The 22,575-nt window shown below is 36.8% G+C and overlaps 1 protein-coding gene across 4 annotated transcripts; it reads left to right on the top strand.

Annotated features, from left to right (window-relative positions):
• The first annotated feature begins 8,572 nt into the window (after positions 1-8,572).
• On the top strand, positions 8,573-22,192 carry LOC121768356 (translation initiation factor eIF-2B subunit epsilon-like). 4 transcript variants are annotated; one of them, XM_042164833.1, is made up of 15 exons: positions 8,573-8,887; positions 9,218-9,448; positions 9,841-10,155; positions 11,862-11,969; positions 14,105-14,294; positions 15,212-15,474; positions 16,591-16,720; positions 16,995-17,074; positions 17,994-18,230; positions 18,308-18,384; positions 18,817-18,908; positions 20,628-20,710; positions 21,298-21,369; positions 21,760-21,860; positions 21,943-22,192. In XM_042164833.1, the coding sequence occupies exons 1-14, from the start codon at positions 8,747-8,749 to the stop codon at positions 21,835-21,837; spliced, it is 2,097 nt and encodes a 698-aa protein (XP_042020767.1). In that variant the 5' UTR covers positions 8,573-8,746; the 3' UTR covers positions 21,838-21,860; positions 21,943-22,192. The 4 variants fall into 4 exon arrangements, 3 of the variants coding, with proteins under 3 accessions (XP_042020767.1, XP_042020766.1, XP_042020764.1); XM_042164832.1 differs by having other exon boundaries at positions 8,574-8,887; positions 16,998-17,074; positions 21,735-21,860; XM_042164830.1 differs by having other exon boundaries at positions 8,575-8,887; positions 21,735-21,860.
• Positions 22,193-22,575: the final 383 nt, after the last annotated feature.

Below are 22,575 nucleotides of genomic sequence, written 5' to 3'. Positions count from 1 at the left end.
AGGAGCTGAAGACTTCGAGATTCAACTTGATTGGTTCTTTCTAGTTATTTATTCTTATTTAGTACTCTCCTCGTTCCATTATAGTGGAGTCATTTCTCCTTTTAGTAGAAGTCAACACATTTCTTGTCACTTACTTTACTCTCTCTTACTTTATTCTCTCTTCATCTCTCTACCTTTTTCATTTTCTACTTTATTTTCTTTTCACCTCTCTACCTCTTACTTTATTCTTCATTAGTTAAATCACTTAACACATTTTTTCTTAAATCCCGTGCCGAAAAGAAACGACTCCACTACCGCAGAATGGAGGGATTGGTACTTTTCATTTTATAATTGCTACATTATCTATAAGTAGCTAAATAATACTCCATCCATCATAACGTAGGTGAAACGTATTCTCTTTTAGTACATCCCAACCTAAGTATGACATTTTCTTTTTTTGGCAATAATTGACTTACATTTCTCTCCTACTTTATCATCTTATTGCTCTTATTTTATCATCTCTCTTATTTTTTATTTTTTTTCTTACTTTAATCTTCCCTTCTCTTTTTTTACTTTATTTTCCATTTGCATTTAATTGAGTATGATATCTGAGTTGAATTATTGTGTACATTGCGCCTCTTTGGTATCGTAATATGACCACAAATCCATATGCAGTGGCGGATCCAGAATCCGGAAATGGTGGGGGCAGAATTTAAATATTAATAAATTTAATATTTAAATATTAAATATTATATTAAATATTATTTTTAATAATAAAGTAAATACTATTATATTAATATTTAAGTAGCACTAGCTTCATGTACTATAGCTTGCAAAGATGTATTATTCATTTTAAAATATAAAATTATTGTAATTATTATATACATTCAAAACCATTGTAAATATTATATATAAAAGTGATATAAGTAGAGTAGTAAATATTTAGATTTTAAAAATATCTAAAATGTTTATTTTATTACATAGAGAATAAGATGCATGGATCACAAATTATAAGTACTTTGGGACAAAAAAAACTTTAACAAAAGATTAAAAATAATTTTAACTAAAGAATAAATATAACAACATAATATATGCAAATTAGTAAAAGTTTAGATTTCATAAAGTATTTAAAGATATTATTTTGATAATAAAGAAATATGAATTGATAAAATAAAAAAGTAACTCAACAACAATACCATTGGACTACTACGTATTATATGACATTTATTGAAAGCAAATAGATTTATACACTCCACGGAGGGGGCGGATATACTATTTTTGGCTCGATTCAATGGAAAGTTTAGGCTCTACGAATGGCTGGGAAGGGGCGACCGCCCCCTCCTGCCCCAGATCCGCCACTGCCTCGATGAGCAATTAGTGAGTATATTCACGTACGTTTAAAGCTTAACAAGAGTTTTATGATAGCAGGCTTAGCCATGAAAATAAATAATTATTCTTTTGTCGAATATATTGCATCATTGATATATCAAAATATTCCATCCATTTTTTTTCCAAAGATGGGAACTAGTCGGAGGGAGGTTTGAGCGAGAAATTTTGGAATATGAGTCTCAATTTACTAATCTTTCGAGATTTGAGATTAAATTCGCCGACTTTTTAGAATATGAGATCGAGACATACGAATTTTTTATAATAAGGCTTTTTTAGTTTTTTTTTTAAAATCTTTGTTCTCTTCTTTTTTGTTTTTCCCTTCCAACATTTATCAATTGACAAAATTACCCACTTGTAGCCAATTTCAGAAAATTTCATTGCAATTTCTACCGCCCTAAATTTTTAAAATTCCACTCACCTTCACAGTACTGTTGCCCACGGTTCGGAACCGCCGGTTCCGGTTTGGTCGAAGGCGGAACCGGAACCGGACCATGAGGCTATTTCACGGTTCCGGTTCCGGTTCGGAACCGGCGGTTTCGCGGTTCGATTATTATTTTATTTTTAAATTGAAATTTGGATTTATACAACAAATTGGAACAAGACAATGTATAATTCAAATAGAAATACGACGAATAAGGATAAAATGATATCAATTTTATTGAGTTTGAGTTGTAACGGACAACGATACATTACAATTTACAGTACATATACATCTACAACTACAACTACAAGTATACAACATACAACAATGTAATATAATTTACAAGTGTCGTCGGACTCGGAACTTAAATAAAAAAAACATGAAATGGGGGGGGAAAAAATTGAAAAGGGCTTGAGCTCAACTTAAACTTTCAAAGTTAAACTTTTCAAATTTAAGTTTAGTTGCCTACATATCCACAATTTTATTGAGGAATCAAAGCCCACGTAGTTCTCTTACCTTGCATACCTATTTGGTCGGCCGTGCTCGCCGTTCATCGCCCCCCCGTCATTGCTATTGTTGAGTGCTCTCGCTTCTGACCTCGTCATCGCCATCGGAGGAAAATTCTTCACCATCACTCTCTACACGGAAGTCAAAATCCGACTCTTGTGCTCTCATGTCCGCCTTTGCCCAATCATCAAGTAGCATAGTGGCTTCCATGTTCTTGGCGGAGAGATTGCTCCTTCTGTCGTCTAGGACACAACCGCCGACACTAAAAGCTTGCTCAACGGCGACGGTGGAAGCGGGAACGGCGAAAATCTCCTTAACCATGATGGATAGTATCGGAAACTCTTTGTCATGTGTTCCCCACCAATTAAGGACGTCAATTTGTTGAGTAGGAGGACCTGCATCTTGAAAAATAGAGCGCGATTCCAAATATATATCTAACTCACTAGTCGCTCTAGTCCTATTGGTTGTAGTACCATATAGATCTTGCAATTGTGATACTACGTCTGGATCAATCATGACATTGCTAAACTCCCCGCCACCAAAATCAAATGTGGAAGGACTAGGAGGAGCACGTACCTGGTGAGCGGTGTTATAGCGAATATCATATTCCGCATAGAGAGCACGAAGTGCACTATCTAACCTTAGTTTGATTTCATCAACATCCGGAATACTTAGTTCGAAGCATTCTCCTTTTGTCAAGCTCATTTCGCGGAGTTGAGAAAAATCCAAATCGTGCAAACAACCATAGTACATGTCTAAAATTTTATAAACACCATGCAACTTCCACTTTGGATCCAAGCATTTTGCAATCAAAAACACATTTGGAATACAGGCAAAATATTTTAACCACTTTTCAACCATATAAAACAAAATTGCCCTCAACTCAATGAATTGAGTATTTTTCACACATGTTTTAAAACCAATTGCCACATACATGCAATGCTCCAAAACGCGCACAGAAGTAGGATAATAAACACCAGATAACTCAACAATGGCATTTTTAAAAGCACGGAATAATCGAAACAAATCTTCTTGTGGTCCCAACAAACGGGTATCAAAATCAAATCAGAAGGAACATGAGGACAACTTCAAAAAAAATCACATAAATACTCAATGTGGTTCACAGTCGACTCCAACATATCATACGTCGAGTTCCAACGAGTTGAAACATCCAAACGAAAGTTGGTGTACCTGCATTGCTTACTATGACAATATCTCTTCCAAGCTCTACCAACAGGAGCTTTGTTATGAATAAACTTCACAGCAGTTTTAATAGGATCAACATACGTTTGCCACAAATCGATCGCATCTTCACAGCATTTCTTGAACCTCTTCTACCTCCTCCCCCTCCTCCTCGTCGTCATCATCATCAACATTCACAGGGGTTGGAATTTGTTGAGAATATGCACCGCGACCGGGAGCACCACTACCGGTACCAACATAAGCATCGCCCTGGGATTGAGAGCGAGAGAGAGCAATGACATGTGCCACATCTTGCTCTTCTCGAGTCTACAAAATAATATTTGTATTGTAAATTTCAAATAAAATTATGAACAATAATGTAATGTAATTCAAAATTAATTAAATTAGTAGATAATAAATATTAACCTGCCACACATCCATGTTCATTTGAGAAATTTCATCAATAACGGATCGCCGAGATGGCCTCTTGGACTTTCCCTTTCCCTTATCAACACGACCTTCTCGGGATGAAGACATATTGCTATGTAGAAATATGGAATAATATATATATATATTTTTGTTTTAGCAATTGAGAAAGAAAGACAACTTATAGAATTACGGGAACAAGTATAAGTGTATAACAATGAGTAATAATAAGAGTAGCACTTGAGTAATTAAATGGAAGCACAATAGCACAAATGACAAATTGGAGACAAAGAGAGAGAATTGGGAGATTGAAGAGAGAAACTCTTATTAACACAAGAGTGGGGTGAATGTAAATGATGATAAAGGGGGGTATTTATAGATAAAAATGGGAGGGGGGAGGAATGGAAGAATTTGAATTTGAAATCTGAAATTAAAAAAAAAAATTGAATTTTCGGAAAACCGACGGTTTTGGCGGAAAACCGTCGAAACCGCCGGTTTCCGGTCGAAAACCGCGGTTCGGTCAACAAACCGTCTGCAAAAGCTGCGCCATGTCTCCTCGTTTCTCGCGCCGCCACCGGAAGCCACTGAACCGGCGGTTAACCGCCGGTTTTCACGGTTAACCGCCGGTTAACCGCTTAAAAACCGCAGGAACCGGCCGGTTTTGCAGCTGAAAAGCTGCCGCCGTCGGCCCCATCCATAATGCCTTGATATACGCGCCCCAACCGGCGGTTCCGAACCGTCCCGAACCGCCGGTTCGGCGACGGTTCCGGTTCGAAATATCTTGAACCTGAACCGGACCGCGACCCGAATTGCGACGGTTCCGGTTCGGAAAAATTGCCACGGTTCCGGTTCGGAAAAATTGCCACGGTTCCGGTTCGGAACCGGAACTGGTGGGCATCTCTACCGAACCGGAACCGGTGGGCATCTCTACCTTCACTCTTCCATATTTTTTGTTTTGTAAGCATACGAATCTCTCCATATACATACATTCTCGAAAAGTGGATAAATTGTGCTACTCCATTTTTTATTTTGTCAGCATATAAATACATACATACTATCCCAAAAAGTGGAAAAATTTGTGTACATATTGCAAGTTTGAACTTCATATGATTCATACGCACTCTGCGCACTAGATGTCTGTGAAAATTCCTTAGAGACAAATGTATAAAGTCTGAACCTTTTTATTCTTGTTTATATATTTTTTTATTAAAGAGAGGTAATTTTGTCAATTAACAAATGTTGGAAGAGAAATAATAAGAAAAATGAAGAGAAAAAAGATAAAACACTACAAAATCATTATTCGGAAAAATTCGCATACCTCGATCATATATTCTGATAGGTCATCGAATTTAATTCCAAATCTCAAAAGTTCAACGAATTTAGACTCATATTCCGAAATCTCTCGGCTAGAGCAATACATCACGTCCTCCGACTCACATGTATCCATTAAAAAATTAATACTATAACGGAGCGAACCATAATATTGTGCCACACACTTTCATATGTTATCAACTTCTTTGGAAAATATTAAGAAAGAGATGGAAATGCAGGATCGAAAAGACATAATAAGTTGATTTTTTTAACAACAGTATGTAAAATTTGAATTGAAATCACGATAAAATATTATAAATTTAATTATCATTAAAACATATTAAATTTTAATCATACGGTGATCAGATTTGCGCTTCATTCATTAATTTATGTGTCTGAGCACAAAGCCTTTGCTTTGTACCCTAAAGTCTAAACCCTCCGCCGCTGACACTCATTTCCAACCATTCTACTAAACTCAAACCCATTTAAGCATAAATCTCACACTAAATATTAATTTTACTTCAGCCATTTACACTAAAGTCAAACCCAAAAGAAGATTCGCACTCATTTTTTTTTTATACTTTTCAATCATACCTACATATTTTAACTAAATTACACACTAACCCCATGACACTTTGTCAATAACTTAAATTAAATTAAATAATATGTTAAGATTTATTAATTAATATAACTATATACAAAATCTATTATTTCTTAAATAAAAAATTATATAATATAAAAAATTTAAATACAATAAACATACTACAAATATATTACAAAGTATATATAAAAAAGCTAAAATTCAAAATTAAAATTCATTAAAGATATCATAAGTACATAAATTAGGTATCGTTTTAATTATTAATGTTTAACTATCGTTTGTTATACTTGATAGTTGATAGCATATTTAGTTTGATATTAGGCATTAGGCATAATATTAGTTTAAAATACACCAATTCTTAATATTAAAAATTAAAAGCTACCAAATTACTATGTAATTTACTAAAGCATAACTAATCAATATTAATACTATATAACTAATTAGTATTTATATTTGTTAACTTAGAAAAAAACTTGTGTAGTATTTTTTAACTAATTAATAAATGTGTATTATATTAATATGGGCCAAGCCACTAATTAATTACTACTACTAATCAATATTAATAGAAATCAAATTAGGTTATTTTCATATCTTCTTCAGTTCTTCTCAGAGCATCCGCAATGGTGGACTTCCGCGCGGAATTCCAACGGATGTCCCGTAATTCCGTCGCGGACGTCCGCCATTAGGCGTGCCGGGCGCGGATACGGAATTGGGTTGAGGACGTCGCAGGTCCGCGGAATTTAGCAGAATTCCTCGCGGAATTCCGTCCTTACGTCCGTCATTGCGTGGACTGTCACGGAATTCCGCACGGACGTCCCGTATTGTGCATTAAATGTTTTTTTTATTTTCTATAAACGCACCCCGTTGAACTTCATTTCATTCGCAAAAAAAAATAAAATAAAAATAAAAAAAAAATAAAAAAAAATAAAAAATAAAAAAAAACAAAAAAAAAAACTTCATTTCATTCGCACCACTTGTTTTAACGAGTATTTCTCTCTCTAATTACCATTCTTTTGAATCATCAATGGAGCACCACGATAGCGATTCTTCTCCCGCCTCGAGCGATTCACCGGCGCTGCATTTTCCCATCGGTAGGAGTACGCAATTGTCCCAGTCGATGTCCCAATTTCCGGGGATGCTGCCACAATCCCGAATGCCATCGGGCATGATGCCGGGGTACTACAACATGTACCCACAGTGGTATGGGATGATCCCCCAGATGCCGGGGGTGATACCCAGATGCCGGGGATGATGATGCCCGGGATGATGCAGGGATCGCCTGGCGCTTCGGGGGGGAGTAGGCCGGGTGTTCTCCAATCGCCGGTGGACAACGTCTATCGGCCCTTTATGGATTTACTGTCGACGGACAACCCGGTGAGTACTCCTCTCGAGACTCAGTTAACTGGCGTTGACACGTTCTCGTTCGAGGAGTTGGGGCTTTCTCCGATCCAGGAGGATCCGCCGACTACAGAGAGGAGAGGGAGGCCAAGGCGAGGGGGGCAGGGGACGGGGCGTCCCGGTGTACGTTGCTGACGTGGGGGAGGGATCCAGCGGGATCAAGAGGACCATCTGGAGCTCGGACGAGTGCGTCGCGCTGGCGAAGGCGTGGATCGGTGTGGTTGGGGATCCATACGTCGGGGCGAGCCAGCACATCGACCGAATGTGGTGGCGCATTAGCCAGAGCTACCTCCAGTTCAAACCGCCAACGGGGAAGCCCCACAACTCGGAGCAATGCCGGAAACAGTGTGATCGGTTGAAGAAGCCGCTCAGCCGATTTGCCGGCATTTATACAAACAACCTCCGCTAGGCAACCAGCGGCATGTCGGCCGAGGATGTGAAGCTGCTGTCTCACCAGCAGTTCCCCGACCCCGAAAAGCGCCTCGGGGAATTCAAATATTGGGATGTGTATCTCGCGGTTTAGGATTCACCCAAGTTCACTACGGGTGTGGAATCCGACTAGCCGAAGCGGACGAGGATCAGCGCATCCGGAGAGTACATCAGCAGTGCTGGTTCCGCTGAACTCCCCCCCACCGAGGCAGAGTTCCCCACTCCCACATCGTCAGCCCGCCGCCGTCGCCCGATTGGGCAACGGTCCGCGGCGCGTTTGTCGAGGGGAAGTCCCAGTCCCAGCAGCTCCGCCGAGGCCCAATCGGCAGCACCCACCCAAAGTGATCCGGATCCCGAGAACCCCTCTTATGCCCGCATCGCCGCACATGACGCCTTGTTACGTGCTATGCAGAAATGGCGCCAAGCGACCGACCCCCACTACAAGCGGAAGCTTAGACCCCTCCTCAACAGTATGCGCCGCGACTTGGGGTTCGACGCGATGTCGGATAGTGACAGCGAGGGGGGAGGCGGGGGCGGCGAGGGAACCGGCGGCGGGGAATCCGAGGAGTGAGGAGCCGGTTTTTATTTAAAAAATAATGTACTTGTTTTAGTAATTATGTAATTTTTTTAATGAAGTATGTTTTTTAAAACTAAAGTGGTTGCATTTTTTCCGTATTCGCGTCGAAATTTTAATCCCATAAATTGTTTACTTCCGGACATTGTTTAATTTGTGAATTTGTGATTTTTTTCAATGTGCGAATTCCGTCGGGAATTCCGCAGGGGAAGTCCGCCACTGTACAGTGAAAATTCCGTATGACGTGGCAGAGCAGGGAAAAGTCCTTATCACGTGCCCGGATGTGTTTTTGGGAAGTGTGCAGGGAATTCTGCCGGGACATCCGCACCACTGCGGATGCCCTCATAGCCGCTGGAACGTGAAGGTATTATTTTACTGTATTGCAGTACTGTTGGGGAGATGGTGCAAGCGAAAAAGGCAGCGCAAAAAAAAAAAATTTAGTGCAAGCGAAACAATTGTGGTTTTCTCGTGCGATACACAACAGCTGCATAAATTTGGTCCGTCTACTGCGCAGCTTCGTGACTGCGCAATGGTGGCGAAGAAAGGGAGCAGGGGAGGAACGGCAGGCGATGATGCAGGTGAGGAACTGTCACGCGATCCCCTGCAGGCCATCCTCTTGGCCGATAGCTTCGCCACTCTCTTCCGCCCTATCACTCTCGAACGCTCTAAGGTAATCCCCCTTTTTTATCGATAGCCTCTTCTACACTGATTATTGATTTTCCGCGATTCGCACCTGAGCATACCTCAATTTGAAAAGTTACCGTGCATAGGGTTTGAGATGGAAGACATTGTTGGGTTTGAATTCGTGTTGCCACCACTAGGGTCTACGTTTCAGTTACTTTTGAGGATACGAGAGATGAATCTGTTTTACTAGCTCGTAATGCCAAATACTGTTTGTAAGCACTAGGAGTTAATGTGTGATTGCGGTTGTGTTGGGGTATGATAATACTTGATTTGCCTTTGCTTCTGTCTTTTGTTGATTTTTCATGTATGTTCTAAGGTACTGCTACCACTGGTGAATGCGCCTATGATTGAGTATACCTTGGTGTGGCTTGAATCGGCTGGAGTTGAGGAGGTTTTTGTGTTTTGCTGTGCTCATTCCAAGCAAGTGATTGAATATTTGGAAAAATCCAACTGGCTCAATCAGCCAAACTTTTCGGTTTCTACAATAGAGTCTTACAACGCCATGAGTGCTGGAGATGCTCTACGGTTGATATATGAGAAGAATGTGGTATGTTGTGCCTACTACTTGTAAACTTTTGTGATTGCTTCATATTGGCTCCATTAATAGCTTGTGAATGGACAGAAATGTATTTTCACTTATGATGCAAATTATAAGTCTTACAACTTCTCCTTGATGATTTTGCTTGGTTTGGAATCTGTCTAAAATGGAGTTATTTGAAATGCTTTTCTGAAGTCTAAGTCTCACTTCCTTCTCTAAGAAAAAAAGGGTCTAAATCCCCCAGGTAACAAATTTAGTTTAGTCTAACTCTAACATGGCTCACTCTTATATCGATGCGTCGGCCTTATTCAAATAGGAAAAGGTTGCTTCAAGTTTTTGTAGTGTATTTCTGTCTTTAAGTTTGAAATAATCTTGTTTATTATGTTTGGTTCTCTTTGAAGGTACATGGAGATTTTGTTCTTGTAACTGGGGATACTGTGAGCAACATGCCACTAACCCAGGCGCTTAAAGAACACAAAGAGAGAAAGAAAAGAGATAGCAATGCAGTAATGACTATGGTAATCAAACAGTCAAAGCCGTCTCCAATAACACATCAATCTCGTCTTGGAACAGAGGAGCTGTTTATGGCAATTGACCCTGAAACGAAAGAGCTCTTATATTATGAGGATAAGGCTGATACTTCAAAAGGGACTCTCACTCTGGACAGGACTATGTTGCTCGATCGTTCTTCTATATCTTTTCACAATGATAAGCAGGCTCGTATCTTTCTCTAAACAACTGTTTGTTTCCACTTTAAGCCTTATTAACTGCAGAACCTAAAAATAACTAAAAGAAAGGTATGAAAGGATGTTTATCCTATGTATTAGAATAAATGACTAGTAAATATTAAATAAACAATAAGCTCCGTCTTTGAGATATGTACACCTATCTCTAGTTATCTACTGTTTTCAATTTCCTGCACATCTTTACTGATGCTTATAATAATCACACCTATCTCCATGACTAGTCAATCACCGATGCTTATAATTATTACTCCCTCCGTTCCTTGTTAATAGAGGCATTTCTTTTTGTCACGGAGTTTAAGAATAGTGTGTTAAATGGATGGTGAAAAAAGTAAGAGAGAGTAAAGTAAGAGAGAATAAAGTAAAAAGAAAAATTATTTTTTTGCCAAAAATATAAATGACTCAATTAACTTGGAACTTTCCAAAATAAAAAAATGACTCTATTAACATGGAATGAAGGGAGTATATTGGAGCATATTCGGACATGGCCGCTCAGAAAGTTTGTCAACTGACCGGAGACATAGTTATGCTATTTCTCTTGGATTTCGTCTTTGTTTGCCTCACCTGCAATGTAGGATATATAGATACTCTTAAGCACAGCATCACTGGATTTCCGTGTTTACAAATTGCTAGTTATTTCATTTTAACTCTCTTCTTAGGGTAATATCGGTGCTACCCATCTAAGTCTAATTGGTGAGAGTTTCTAATTAAATATTAAGTGAAACACGTGGAAAATTGGTGCAATAAAGAAAGTTTATAGGTATTTCCTTTCCAGGGATGAGAGCTCCAATATGTTGAACCTAGCATTGATTGGGATTCAATGTTATCAATCTCGTATGGCGGCTTATGGCGGTTCGCCTAAAAACCGCCACAGGGATATGGCGTATTAGTATGGCGGATATGGCGGTCAATAATTAAATAAATAAAATAATACTTATATATTTATATATAATTCAGAAATTAGAAAATAATTAAAATATAACATTTAAAACACTTTAAACAATTAATAAAGAATAAAATACAACTCTAACCTCCATGTTTCTTGCATAATGCCCCATTCCTAAATACAGTACACATGCAATGTTGTCAAATGTCAGATATGGCGGTGCTATGGCAGCGACATGGTGCTATGGCGTTTCCACCACTGAACGCCATGCCATAGCGCCATGGCGCCGCCATATCCGCTACTTGATAACATTGTTGGGATTCAGTGCCAATTATGGGGAATCTGTGAAAATATTCACTAAATTAGGTAATGAGTGATCAAAGAAGAGGTCAACTAAAGAGAAAAGGATAGGCTAAGGCTATATTCTACGTTTTTTGCTGAAATATGTTATATAGAATTTATTTTGGCGATTCCAAATGAATTAAGGAATTAAAAGATAATTTAAGTTTAAAACATCAAGTAATGAACAATATCAATCTATAATGGGATTAAATCAAAATTATCAAATTAAATGAAAGGATTGTAGTGACATGTATGCTATATTGTTATGAACTTTTGAATACTATTATATATTATAAATTGCATGAAAGGTTTCTGCTAGCTAGAACACTAGGACTTAATGTTTGCTTAGTTGTGGTTTCTATCAAACTCTTTACTAAAACCCTTTCAAGATGTTTGAGAAGAACTATGTAGATTTTCGAGTCTAACTGTTGTCAATTAATTTTCTTTGCAGGATTGCTATATTGACATATGTTCTCCAGAGGTTCTGAGTCTTTTCACTGACAATTTTGACTACCAGCATTTACGCCGTCATTTTGTCAAGGGGTTACTTGTTGATGATGTAAGTATTAATACATGAAGAACACACTTTTGTTCTTGCGGGGGAAGTCCTCACTTAATATTTATCCTGACAATCAAAAACTCCAGTATGAAGTAAGCTGTAAACTTCCCTGATTAACAAAGGCACATGTGTATGTATATATGATTTTTTTTGCATATGCACTATGCACAGATTGTGGTTTTTAATTGTTTGGGCATGTTCTCAACAATACTGATTAATGTATTTTTATGTTTTATCACAAATAAAAAATACAAAATGATGTGAAGATGTGATAAAGATCAGCGTGCCAAGGTGTTATAATCAGACATTGTGCTATTTTAGAATGTGAAGTGGCTTATACTCATTGATTAGTGTGTTTCTTTTCAACGAGTCTTTTATTCTGTTTCCTACAATACGGAACTCTTAAAAGTAAGTGATTTCTTAATGTTGCTAGCAACAGGAAGGAGTTCATCTCATAGATGGTCAAGATGAAGTAGGAGATAGGTTTTGGATTCAGTGGGAAAGTTCTGTAACAAATCCACTTTTTTTTTCATTCTTCCCTATGAATTGCTTCCCTTTCCTAAGGTTCCTGGCCTAGATATGTTTGTGTCTTCTCATGGTTGTTTGTGCTTAATAAGTTTCTCACATAGTCACATGCGAGGTGTTGTAAAGTTGTTTCTGATACACCCCGTTTCACCTAACTAGAATGCCAGGATTCAATCTCAGGACCCAGTTCATGTTTTGTTTAGTTATTTTTATGCCGGTCCTTTTCCCGTAGCTTATGGAAGGGAGTGTTGATGGAATTGGCATATAATGGATTTAGCATTAATGGCTCATTCAATGATATGCTGTCAAATATTAGCAGTTTATAGGCACAAGGGCGGGATTCCCTGAAGTTGTTAGTAAAATAATGCTTTCTTGCACCAAGTTCTGTGACAAGGGCGGGAGTCCCTGAAGTTGTTAGTAAAATAATTCTTTCTTGTAGCCTTATACTGGCATCACTCTTGTAGCCTTTTTCCCTCTCCTGGTTGGTTATCTGTGGTGTAAGCATCAAGGGTACAACCAACATTTATCTTAAGAAAGTTTAACAAATGAGACTCTCATTGAGGTTCTATAGTCAGTTTTTGTTTTCTTTCTTTGGATTTACTTGATCCATTGATTTTATGTTGTTTTAATTTTCTCCTTTGTGTTTAGTGACTTTAGACTGTAAATTGTAATTATGTTATTGCACTCTGTATGTGTGCATAAGTGTGAAGGTGTTTTCTGTTGAGCTTCTAAAGCTTGCTAAGTCTAAATACTTGGCACTATCAGATACTAAAAGTCTGAAAGCAAGATAAACTTCAGAGTCTGATAATGGGTTAAGCTAAGAAACATGTATTCGTTAGGCTTGCATTGCTTAAGTTATTTTGGCAGTTAATTGCCTTGTATCATAGTTTTATAGTTGTCATATTCATATTAGCTATCTTGTCTTGGTTGTTTCATTGGGCTGTTTCAATTATTGGTTCTGTACGTGTTGGCTATCAGTTATCTTATACTTTCTCCGTCCCATTATATGTGACACATTTCGTTTGGGCACATATTTTTAGGTAGTGGTGTTTAGTGGTTAAATGAAGAGAGAATAAAGTAGGAGTGAGAAAAAAGTAGAGAGAAAAAGTAGGAGAGAGGATAAAGTAAGAGAGAGATTGAGTGTTACTTTTTTGCAGTAAAAGGAAATGCCTCACTTAAGGTGGGACGGAGGGAGTAATTTTGGTCACCAGCAGCTCAAATGTGTCTGTGCTGCATAAGTGAAATTCATTTTGGTGCCCGGGGTTGGTCCATGGTAATTTAATACTAGTAGTTTGTTCATTGTTTATGGTTGACATATTATCATAGTTTTATCATCTTTGTTAATTTATTTGTGTACTAATCTCTTGACATGCACCCTTGACTGATATATTATTAAGTTTTTTTTTTCTTTGTGTCTTTATAAACCTTCCAGGCTTCAAGCCAATGCCATGCTGCATCTTGTGGCATAGCCGCATAGTGGTAATTAGGTTTTCTTTTTTACCCTTTTGGCATTTCCCAGAGGCCAAACTGAATTGCATTATAGTCAGCTTTATGAAATAATGGTAGAAGGCCTTTAGTCTTTGTTCTAATTTTCTTTTCTTTTTGCTCAGCTTATGGGTTATAAAATTTTCACCCATGAAATTCATTCAAGTTATGCAGCAAGGGTGGAGAACTATAGGAGCTATGATACTATTAGTAAAGATATAATACAGAGGTGGACTTACCCCTTGGTTCCTGACATTCAGTTTCTTCAGAATAGTCTGACAAAACTTGAAAGACGTGGAACTTATCGTGCTTCAGGTAAAATAAATCCTGAAATTCCCTTCTTATTTCCTGTAGTCGTGTCAATTGTAAAAAATTGACTTTTTCTCCAGAATTATAACCGTCCATTGCAAATAATTATGTTCTAGGTTTAGGTAAATACTCAACACCTTAATAGGGTCCCATTGGTATGCATTCAGTAAGAATCGGATCTTTTAATTTTCCAATTATGCTTGGTCGTATTCTTTTACCTTCAATTTCAAATTCTGAAGATGCAGTGGTTGAGTGTGGGGCGAATAGGTTCTTTCCCTTGAAAACAGTACCACATTAGCAGATTAGCACACACTTATTTTCTGTGTGATCAAATTCCAACTGCGCCACAATTTATTTATTTGTTATAGCGTTTTATCTGTTGAATAGTTCTCAATGTTGTAAGAATCTGACTCTTGCAGAATTTCATGTCACTGGTGTGCAAATTTGACAGAACCGACTAACCTAGCACTTTTCTCTTGCAAAGGAACTTGTTTGATTTTTGCTTCTATGAACATGCATACATGATAAAGTCATTTGACAAAAATCATAAAAAATTGACTAATGTATATAAGTTCTCCAAAACCATGAATTTGTGAGAACATGAGAAGTGCACTGTACCTATAAGTAACTTTCACTGGACTCGTATCATGAAGTCTAAGTGGCATGCTCTTTTGCCAGCTGAACAGTAAACATTATTTTTTCTGATAATTATAGCATATCTTGCTTTCATGTTATGTATGCAAACACAACACTGGGTTTGAAATAATAGTATTTGGCTATTTAGCAATTATTGAAATGTTCGTCTTATCTGCTCTTTATGAATTATGGATATAAGTTTGTATGATGGGGTTTGTTGAGAAACTCTTGGCGATCCCTTTCATGATTTCTCTTGACTTTCCGCATGATGAACATTGATTTTACAGATGTAGGTCTCTCACGTTCTGCCAAAATGGGCCCCTTTACTGTTATTGGAAGTCGCACCACTATTGGAAAGCACTCAGAAGTTTCCAATTCTGTCATTGGTGAAGACTGTGTAATTGGATCAAATGTTTCAATTGATGGATGTTACATTTGGAATAAGGTGAACATTGAGGATGGCTGTAGATTAAAGCATGCAATAGTGTGTGATGGGGTGACCATGAAGTCTGGAGCGGTCCTTGAAGCTGGTGTCGTATTATCTTTCAAGGTACACTTTGAAGTGCCTAACCTTTTTGGAGCCTCTATTCATTGTTTGTTGCATTGTTTGCCTCTGACTTTAAACTTGCAATCTTGCATAGAAGTTTAAGCTGTTACTATTGGTGACTTAGTGTTAAGAGTCAACGCTGGATAAGTTTCACGTACAAAATTTTTGTTTCACGATGACATCTAGTGAGAAGTCCTTAGTTTCTTCGTGTTGAAGTTACTCATTTTAATGGGATCCTAATTGCATCGGATCAGAATCGAGAAGCCTTCTAAAGAAACTCTAAAATGACTTGTGAAGGAATATCTCTGTTGATTGTATTGTTAAGGGATAACTCTGTTGATTGTATCCAAAACCATTAAGAACTCATTTCTGCTTTCCTGTCAAAAGTGGCAAAACACGTTTACTCCACTTTTGAAGAGGGAAAGGTGCATGCATTGCATTATCTGCAACAGTCATTGTTTTGGTGTCTCTTTTATTTGTTTTGATGTGATGAACCATGTAATGTATTTAGATTAAATGTGCACCAGCCATAGTTTTGGTGGAACTTTTATTTGTTTTGATATGCAGAAGCATCAGAACCATGTGATGTAATTAGATTAAATGTGCTTGAGGGTATTTTAGGTTGCGGCCACAATTCATCTATATGTTTCCTGTCAAACTTACAACCAATTTGTGGGAGGAGTCTTACGAGGGACGAGTATTGTTGAAATTGTGCTTACAGAAACACCTAGCACGAAGAATATGATTGATTCAATCTTAAGATGTACTCCCTCCGTCCCATAAAAACATGCACACTTTCCTTTTTCGTTCGTTCCAGAAAAACATGAACGATTCTTTCTTTTCTTCTTTGTACACCTCCCGACCATAGATTATTATAATAGTACCCTTACTATTACATTTATTTACTATCACTTTACACAACAATACCCCTTAGAGGGACTCTTTCTCCACTCACAATATAAACACTAAAGTGGGATCTTTCTCCACTCATAATACAAACAACACTAGATTTGTTAAAACCCGTCCCCAAATATTTGTTCGTATTTTTATGTGACGGAGAGAGAGCAATATTCTGTGTTTGAGACTAGTCCGATCATCTAACGCACTTGTGCTGTGTAGGTCATAATTGGGCAAAATTTTGTTGTGCCTGCTTACTCTAAGGTTTCTCTACTCCAACAGCCTGTCAGACAAGACAGTGATGAAGAGCTGGAATATGCTGATAATAGTAGTGGGAACATAGAAATCACATGTAACTTCTGGAACCTTGTATAATCTGTCATCATTATTAGTTAAAACCCTACAGATTTTAGAAGCTATTTTACTTGGTTGTTACATAATGTATGATTAGAAATCATTCCTTTTATCAGCAATTATGTATTTTAACCTCTATTATTCATATAAACTGGAGTGTATTTGGCAAGTTTGAGCTGTAATATAATAGTAAGAAATGCATTTGTGCACATATAGCATCATATTGATAGGCTAGTGCATCTACTTTAACTATTGGTATTTTCTATATGCAGCAGTACCTAATACTACTGATGTGTTGGAGGAGGAGTTGAGGACTGAGGTATCTGATTTGCAAATTCAGGCTGCATCTGAGGTCCAAATTTTCTTTGCTGTTAATTTTTCTTCTTTCTACTTTCTAGTTTTAAAGTAGCTGAAGTGGCAGGCAACTTATTGCTTTAAGAAAAGCTTGATGGCTCTAAATTCATTTCTTTCCTTTATTCTTGATTTTTTCTCTTAAGGTTTAATGCAATTATGTCTAAACATGTAGAACCATCTAAAACATGTAAAGTAAAAGAGGAAGATTTCTAGGAAACCAATTGGAAATAGAGTTGAATTTAGCATATTGATGTCCTGGATGAATAGACAACGAAAGTATTGTTGCACTGAAGATTCACTTGACCAGTTAATTACTAGCATATCATTTCCCATGAACTTAGAGGTAACTCTCTTGTCATTTTATGATATACTCCCTCCGTCCCAAGATAAGCGAGTCATATTCCTTTTTGGGATGTCATAAGTGAGTCATTTCCCTTTTTAGCACCACTTTTACTAGGTTTTATGAGAGAACAATTAATACCCAGTCAATACCCGATACAGGTGGTAAACTTAGAAATACAGATTATGATGCTTTCGCAAGCCAGTAATATCTAGGAGCATTATGAGCTGCCAACATACAAAGTATGCATCCAAGAACTGCTTAAATCAAATTATATTATGCTCTCATCACTCAAACAGCCTTGCAGATATTGTTGTTAATTTGTTATTAAGAAGGGGGTGCTTGCATATGTCAAAGACTGATCTTCATTAAATGTTACAAACTACATGCATTATTTTAACTTATTTAGAGGGATGCAAAATGTATTTGTTTTTGGAAAATAAATTGTTTGTTAGGGCTGTGTGCTTTAAGATTAAGACTATCCCATGTGATGAAAAATATTTAACTGATATCATGATGTGCGTCTGTATAGCTAGATTGCTGCATGTAAGCTTTCTAATCAATACTATGCGACCAGGTTGGTGGGGCTGGTTTTATCTGGTCATTTGGTGAAAAAGGCCTTGAAGAAGAATGGAGGCATTCAGTGGCGCCGATTTCTGCAGATCGACTTCTTGAAATAATCAAATCTGCGACCGATGAACTGGATACATCAAACGAAGAAAGCAACATTCTTCCACCTTCAGGAGAATTGGGACTTGATTCTGGTAATGAATCTGATGATGGTAGAGATGATCATGCTCATTTTGAAAGAGAGGTACCTGCTGACAATGATTCTTGTCGTACTGGGATGGTGTTTGAAATTCTAATGTTGTTTCTGTTTGCTCATTGCAGGTTGAAGCAACTTTTCTAAGGGCTATACATGAAAATGTAGAAGAAGACCATATAATAATAGAAGTTAACTCGCTGAGGTATGATGCAGCCTTTCTCTACCTTTTTATTTGTAACCTTGTAGTCGAAGAACTTTCATTCATGGTTTCATACTGGTAAAATTACTTTTTTTTAATCTAAAAAGTTGCATGGATCTGAAAAATAATAGTATTGGAAATTGGAATGCTGACATAGTAAATGTTTAGTCTGCATATCCACCAATTGGATGCTGTTACAGGTAAGTAGTAATTGTTGTTGCTTGATGCGATCCTCTCTTTCCATCGAAGCACTTTAATATTATCATTACTGGTATTGGGTGAATTCATTCTGTGCAAAATCTACATTCATTATGTGGGTCCTGTAATTTGAGTCCTATCTTGCAACAATAGAGATACAAGGTAGAACTTATCTAATTGAGCCATTCTCTGTGACACTTATAACAAATTTTGTCTTTGTAACTTTTGGTGTCTCAGGCTGTCATACAATATGGCTTCTACTGATTGTGCTGGCGCTTTGTTCTATGCTATGATGAAGTATGCCGTGGACACTCCACATGATTCTGCAGGTAATTTCTCGTTTCAGTGGATGGAATTATATAATCTGTGAAACATGTACTTTGATGGTAAATATTGATTATACCATTACCAAAATGCTGGTTTACATACATGCATAAAAGTTATTTCACGGGTTCCAATTTAAATCATGGTAACATATGTGATATAGAGTGATATTAGGATAGGTATTCACAATCACATCTTCAAAACGTAGTCAATGTTAAGGTAGATCTCTTATACAGTCAATGCACTAGCTTGAATGCATGTATTCATTGCACATGCTTAATCGTCCCTCTAATAGTTTCTTACCATCAATCCTCATTTATTATTCTTTTCAAATAAAGTATGTGAATGGAATTATATGTGCTGGATGCCAAATAGTAAGCATGCATATATCATTGTTTAGTAAGAATATATTCATATGTATTTGATTTTTGTGTTTATGAAACTTTCTTCTTTCCGTACAAGTAGTTTTGGTATGTCGTCATTCACTTCACACTGTTTTATGAAAATCAATTGTATTTTTACTGTATTTATTCTACACAGTCAGTATAAGACTATAAATCTTTGAAAGATGGCTCTCAGAACAAATAGTTGAAGTATTATGAAAATTCATATGTGAAGATATGCTTGGGCAGGAATCCTTTGATGTTGAGTAAAGGTGAAGAGACACAGACACTTACTAGTTACTACTCACAATCCTTGTGAACCATGTTGTTACAGGATTAGCTAATTGAAAATGACAAAGTTACTAATCTTTAGAATGCTCCCTCACTAAGTTTTTCTGTCCCAAGTTTGTGAAGGTGAACTGGGTGCTTTTGGACGATATAAAATGGAATCAAACTGGGTTGATCTATTCACGAAATATTTGTAAAACAGTGGCGCCTGCGTGCAGATGGAGAATCAAGGTTTATCCGAGCCTGCATATGTGCTTTGGGAACTGAATCAAATAAATTCTTGAGAATTAGATAGCTCGTTGCTGGAAAAATATTAGAAGTTTTGTGATCAACCTTAAGTAACTTCACATGAGCCTTATCCTGTCTGCAGCATCGATGGTGTTTATTTAGAGATTTTATATTAACTGATCCTGCTGCAGAAACTTCAGGTGGTTACTGATTTGGCAGCTTTTATGTGAACCAGAAAACAGGCCTGGATTCAATTATACACATTCTTACTTTACGAATGAATAAATTAATTCTAAAGAACTTGTTAGCTCTACCGGGGTATAATATTAGAATTTATTTAGTCAACCTCAAAAACTTTGCACGACCCATGTCACCGGCATTGTTGGTGTTTATTTGGGATTTGATATTTATTGATCTTGCTGCAGAAACTCGTACGCATTATTGATTTGGCAGCATATAGGTGGGCCAGATAATAATAGTTAATAAATTCATGCACAATATGATGGACAGGGTGGATCTTTAAAATCTATAAGATAGTTTAAGCAGGGTGAATCATAATAGTTTAAAATCTATAGAGTTTACAAAGAGGCCAAGTGCTAGAAGTTGTCAAGCTTAACTGCTTAATCTATGTTATAATTCACACTAGTGAAATGTAGTTACTCAAATTGGACAATCTTTTGTGCAGATCATTAATCATTTACACTCCTTACTATTTAAGTATTTATAAATACCCATTGTAAGCTGTACTCTTTTGGCATTGTGGAACAGAGCTATTCAGTTCATTATTCTATGGTGTGCATGGATAACTCAACTGGTTTTTTGCAGGAGAACTACTTAAAATTACTAATGGTGTGATTGGAAAATGGGAAAAGCTTTTGAAGTACTATCTGCCAAGCTTAGATGAAGAGGTTGGTACATTAAAATCTTTTGACTTCTTACTTATTGTTATAAGCTACTTTATCAGTCTGCTTTGCCTATTTTGGCTACATTATTTTATGTGGGGACTAAAATTCCACAATTTTGAACTCTAAAACCATAATTGGCAGCCTTAAATCAGTTACAGTTACCCCAAATCTATCATCTTCTATCATCATGTGCAGGAGTATCTGCATACTTTGTTTCCTCATGTTGATTTGCTACTATATCCTGGAAATGCTTCTCTCTGTCTTATTGAGCGATGTATAATTCTTAATCACACGAATGTCTTTGGTCATAACTACTTTAGACAAAATCATCAAGTTCATGTTGAAGTGGGTAATTCTATTCTTCAGGTTGTGCACAAATTTTGGTATTTCTCTAGGTGTCAAGTTAAACATAGTGCTTTCATCAGTAGCTTTATCAACAACTTTTTCTCGAGTTGGGGTTAAGGGAGCAGTGGGTATCTTTATCAGCATATTAATATTTTTTGATGATGAGTTCAAGAAAACTTTTTACGTCCTTCGTATCAAATTCTCTTCAATTAAGAATATCTTTTGATATATTGCATTCCTTGCAGATTGAGGTGATACTGAAATTTGAAGAAATGTGTTTAGAGTCTACAAAAGAATATGCAAATCTATTTTCCCAGGTAACTCGTTTCTGTTGGATTTTTTTGTACAAATTATAGTTTCACTTCTGAGATTTGAATGCCTTGCCTCTTCTTGTTTCATGCTATAGTCTTGACATGTCGCTCTTTCTACTAGCAAATAACGATATACTAGTATTGACATGCTATAGTCTTGGCATCTCGCACTTTCTACTAGCAAGTAATATGTGGCTTAAGAGACAAAATTAGAAATCAACATTACATAAGCTTCACACTTAACAGAACAACTCACACGCATTTATCTTTCAATAATAAGTTAAATGTTTTAGTGGCCAATGTCTTGATCTGAGAATCCTGTACTGAATTCATTGTTTTCATATTTTTGTGTAATCTGGGTCTATCTTTAGATTTTGCATCTTCTCTATGACAAAGACATTTTGCAAGAAGATGGTATACTACGCTGGGAATCGGAAAAGGAACAGGCAGATGAGTCGGATAAGGTTTTCGTGAAGAAGGCAGAGAAATTTTTACAGGTTAATAACCATATCCACTATCTAGATAATCATGAATTTTATTACAAATGTCTACACATTCTAATGCACTTATTTGATGCAGTGGCTCAAGGATGCATCGGAAGAAGAAGACTGAGGATAGGTAGAGTTGGCAACGCATTTTTGCTCGTTGATAGCTTAGGTACAGTGGAAATTGAGCTCTTATCTTCTGAAATGAAGATCTGAGAGGTTTTTCGTGTGTTTCCCCCAAGCCCATCAGTTGAAACTATATACTAACAGTTTTTTCTCAAGATTTTCGACTATATTGTTACTTGGTTTAAGCTATAATTGCAAGTATACATATGTTTATTCTATGCTTCATGTAAAGGTTTCATTGTGATATATTTTCACCTTTCAGAATATTTATAACTTTATTCTCTAAACAATTATACAAACCCAAAACCACAAAAAATCACATCTTCAAATGAGCATAGATTCAGTTAAAAAATGAACAAAAGAAAACAGTAGAGAAGAAGGGGCTGGCTGGCTGAGGGGATACATAAATTCCTAGAATTTTTTAATAGTAATGCATAATAATAGTAGTAAAATAAAATAAAATAAAATTGAGTAAATTTGTATCCCACTCTTCGTCTGTGATTGTACATAAATTTTGAAAGTTACCATAAAAGATAGGGAGTACCTTTTTAGATATTATTTGTGATATTGTAACTCCCCATAAATGGAGTTAGAATAAATT

This window comes from Salvia splendens, chromosome 15 (assembly GCF_004379255.2).
Source record: "Salvia splendens isolate huo1 chromosome 15, SspV2, whole genome shotgun sequence".
NCBI classification, from domain to species: domain Eukaryota; kingdom Viridiplantae; phylum Streptophyta; class Magnoliopsida; order Lamiales; family Lamiaceae; genus Salvia; species Salvia splendens.
The sequence above is the reverse complement of the archived record's forward strand: the minus strand, read 5'-3'. Positions and strand labels throughout refer to the sequence as shown.

Coding starts and splice junctions, on each gene's coding strand:
- LOC121768356 (XM_042164830.1), top strand. CDS start 8,747: ATGGTGGCGAAGAAAGGGAGCAGGGGAGGAACGGCAGGCGATGATGCA. Junction 9,449..9,840: donor TGATATATGAGAAGAATGTG/GTATGTTGTGCC, acceptor TTCTCTTTGAAG/GTACATGGAGATTTTGTTCT. Junction 10,156..11,861: donor CTTTTCACAATGATAAGCAG/GCTCGTATCTTT, acceptor TTTTCTTTGCAG/GATTGCTATATTGACATATG.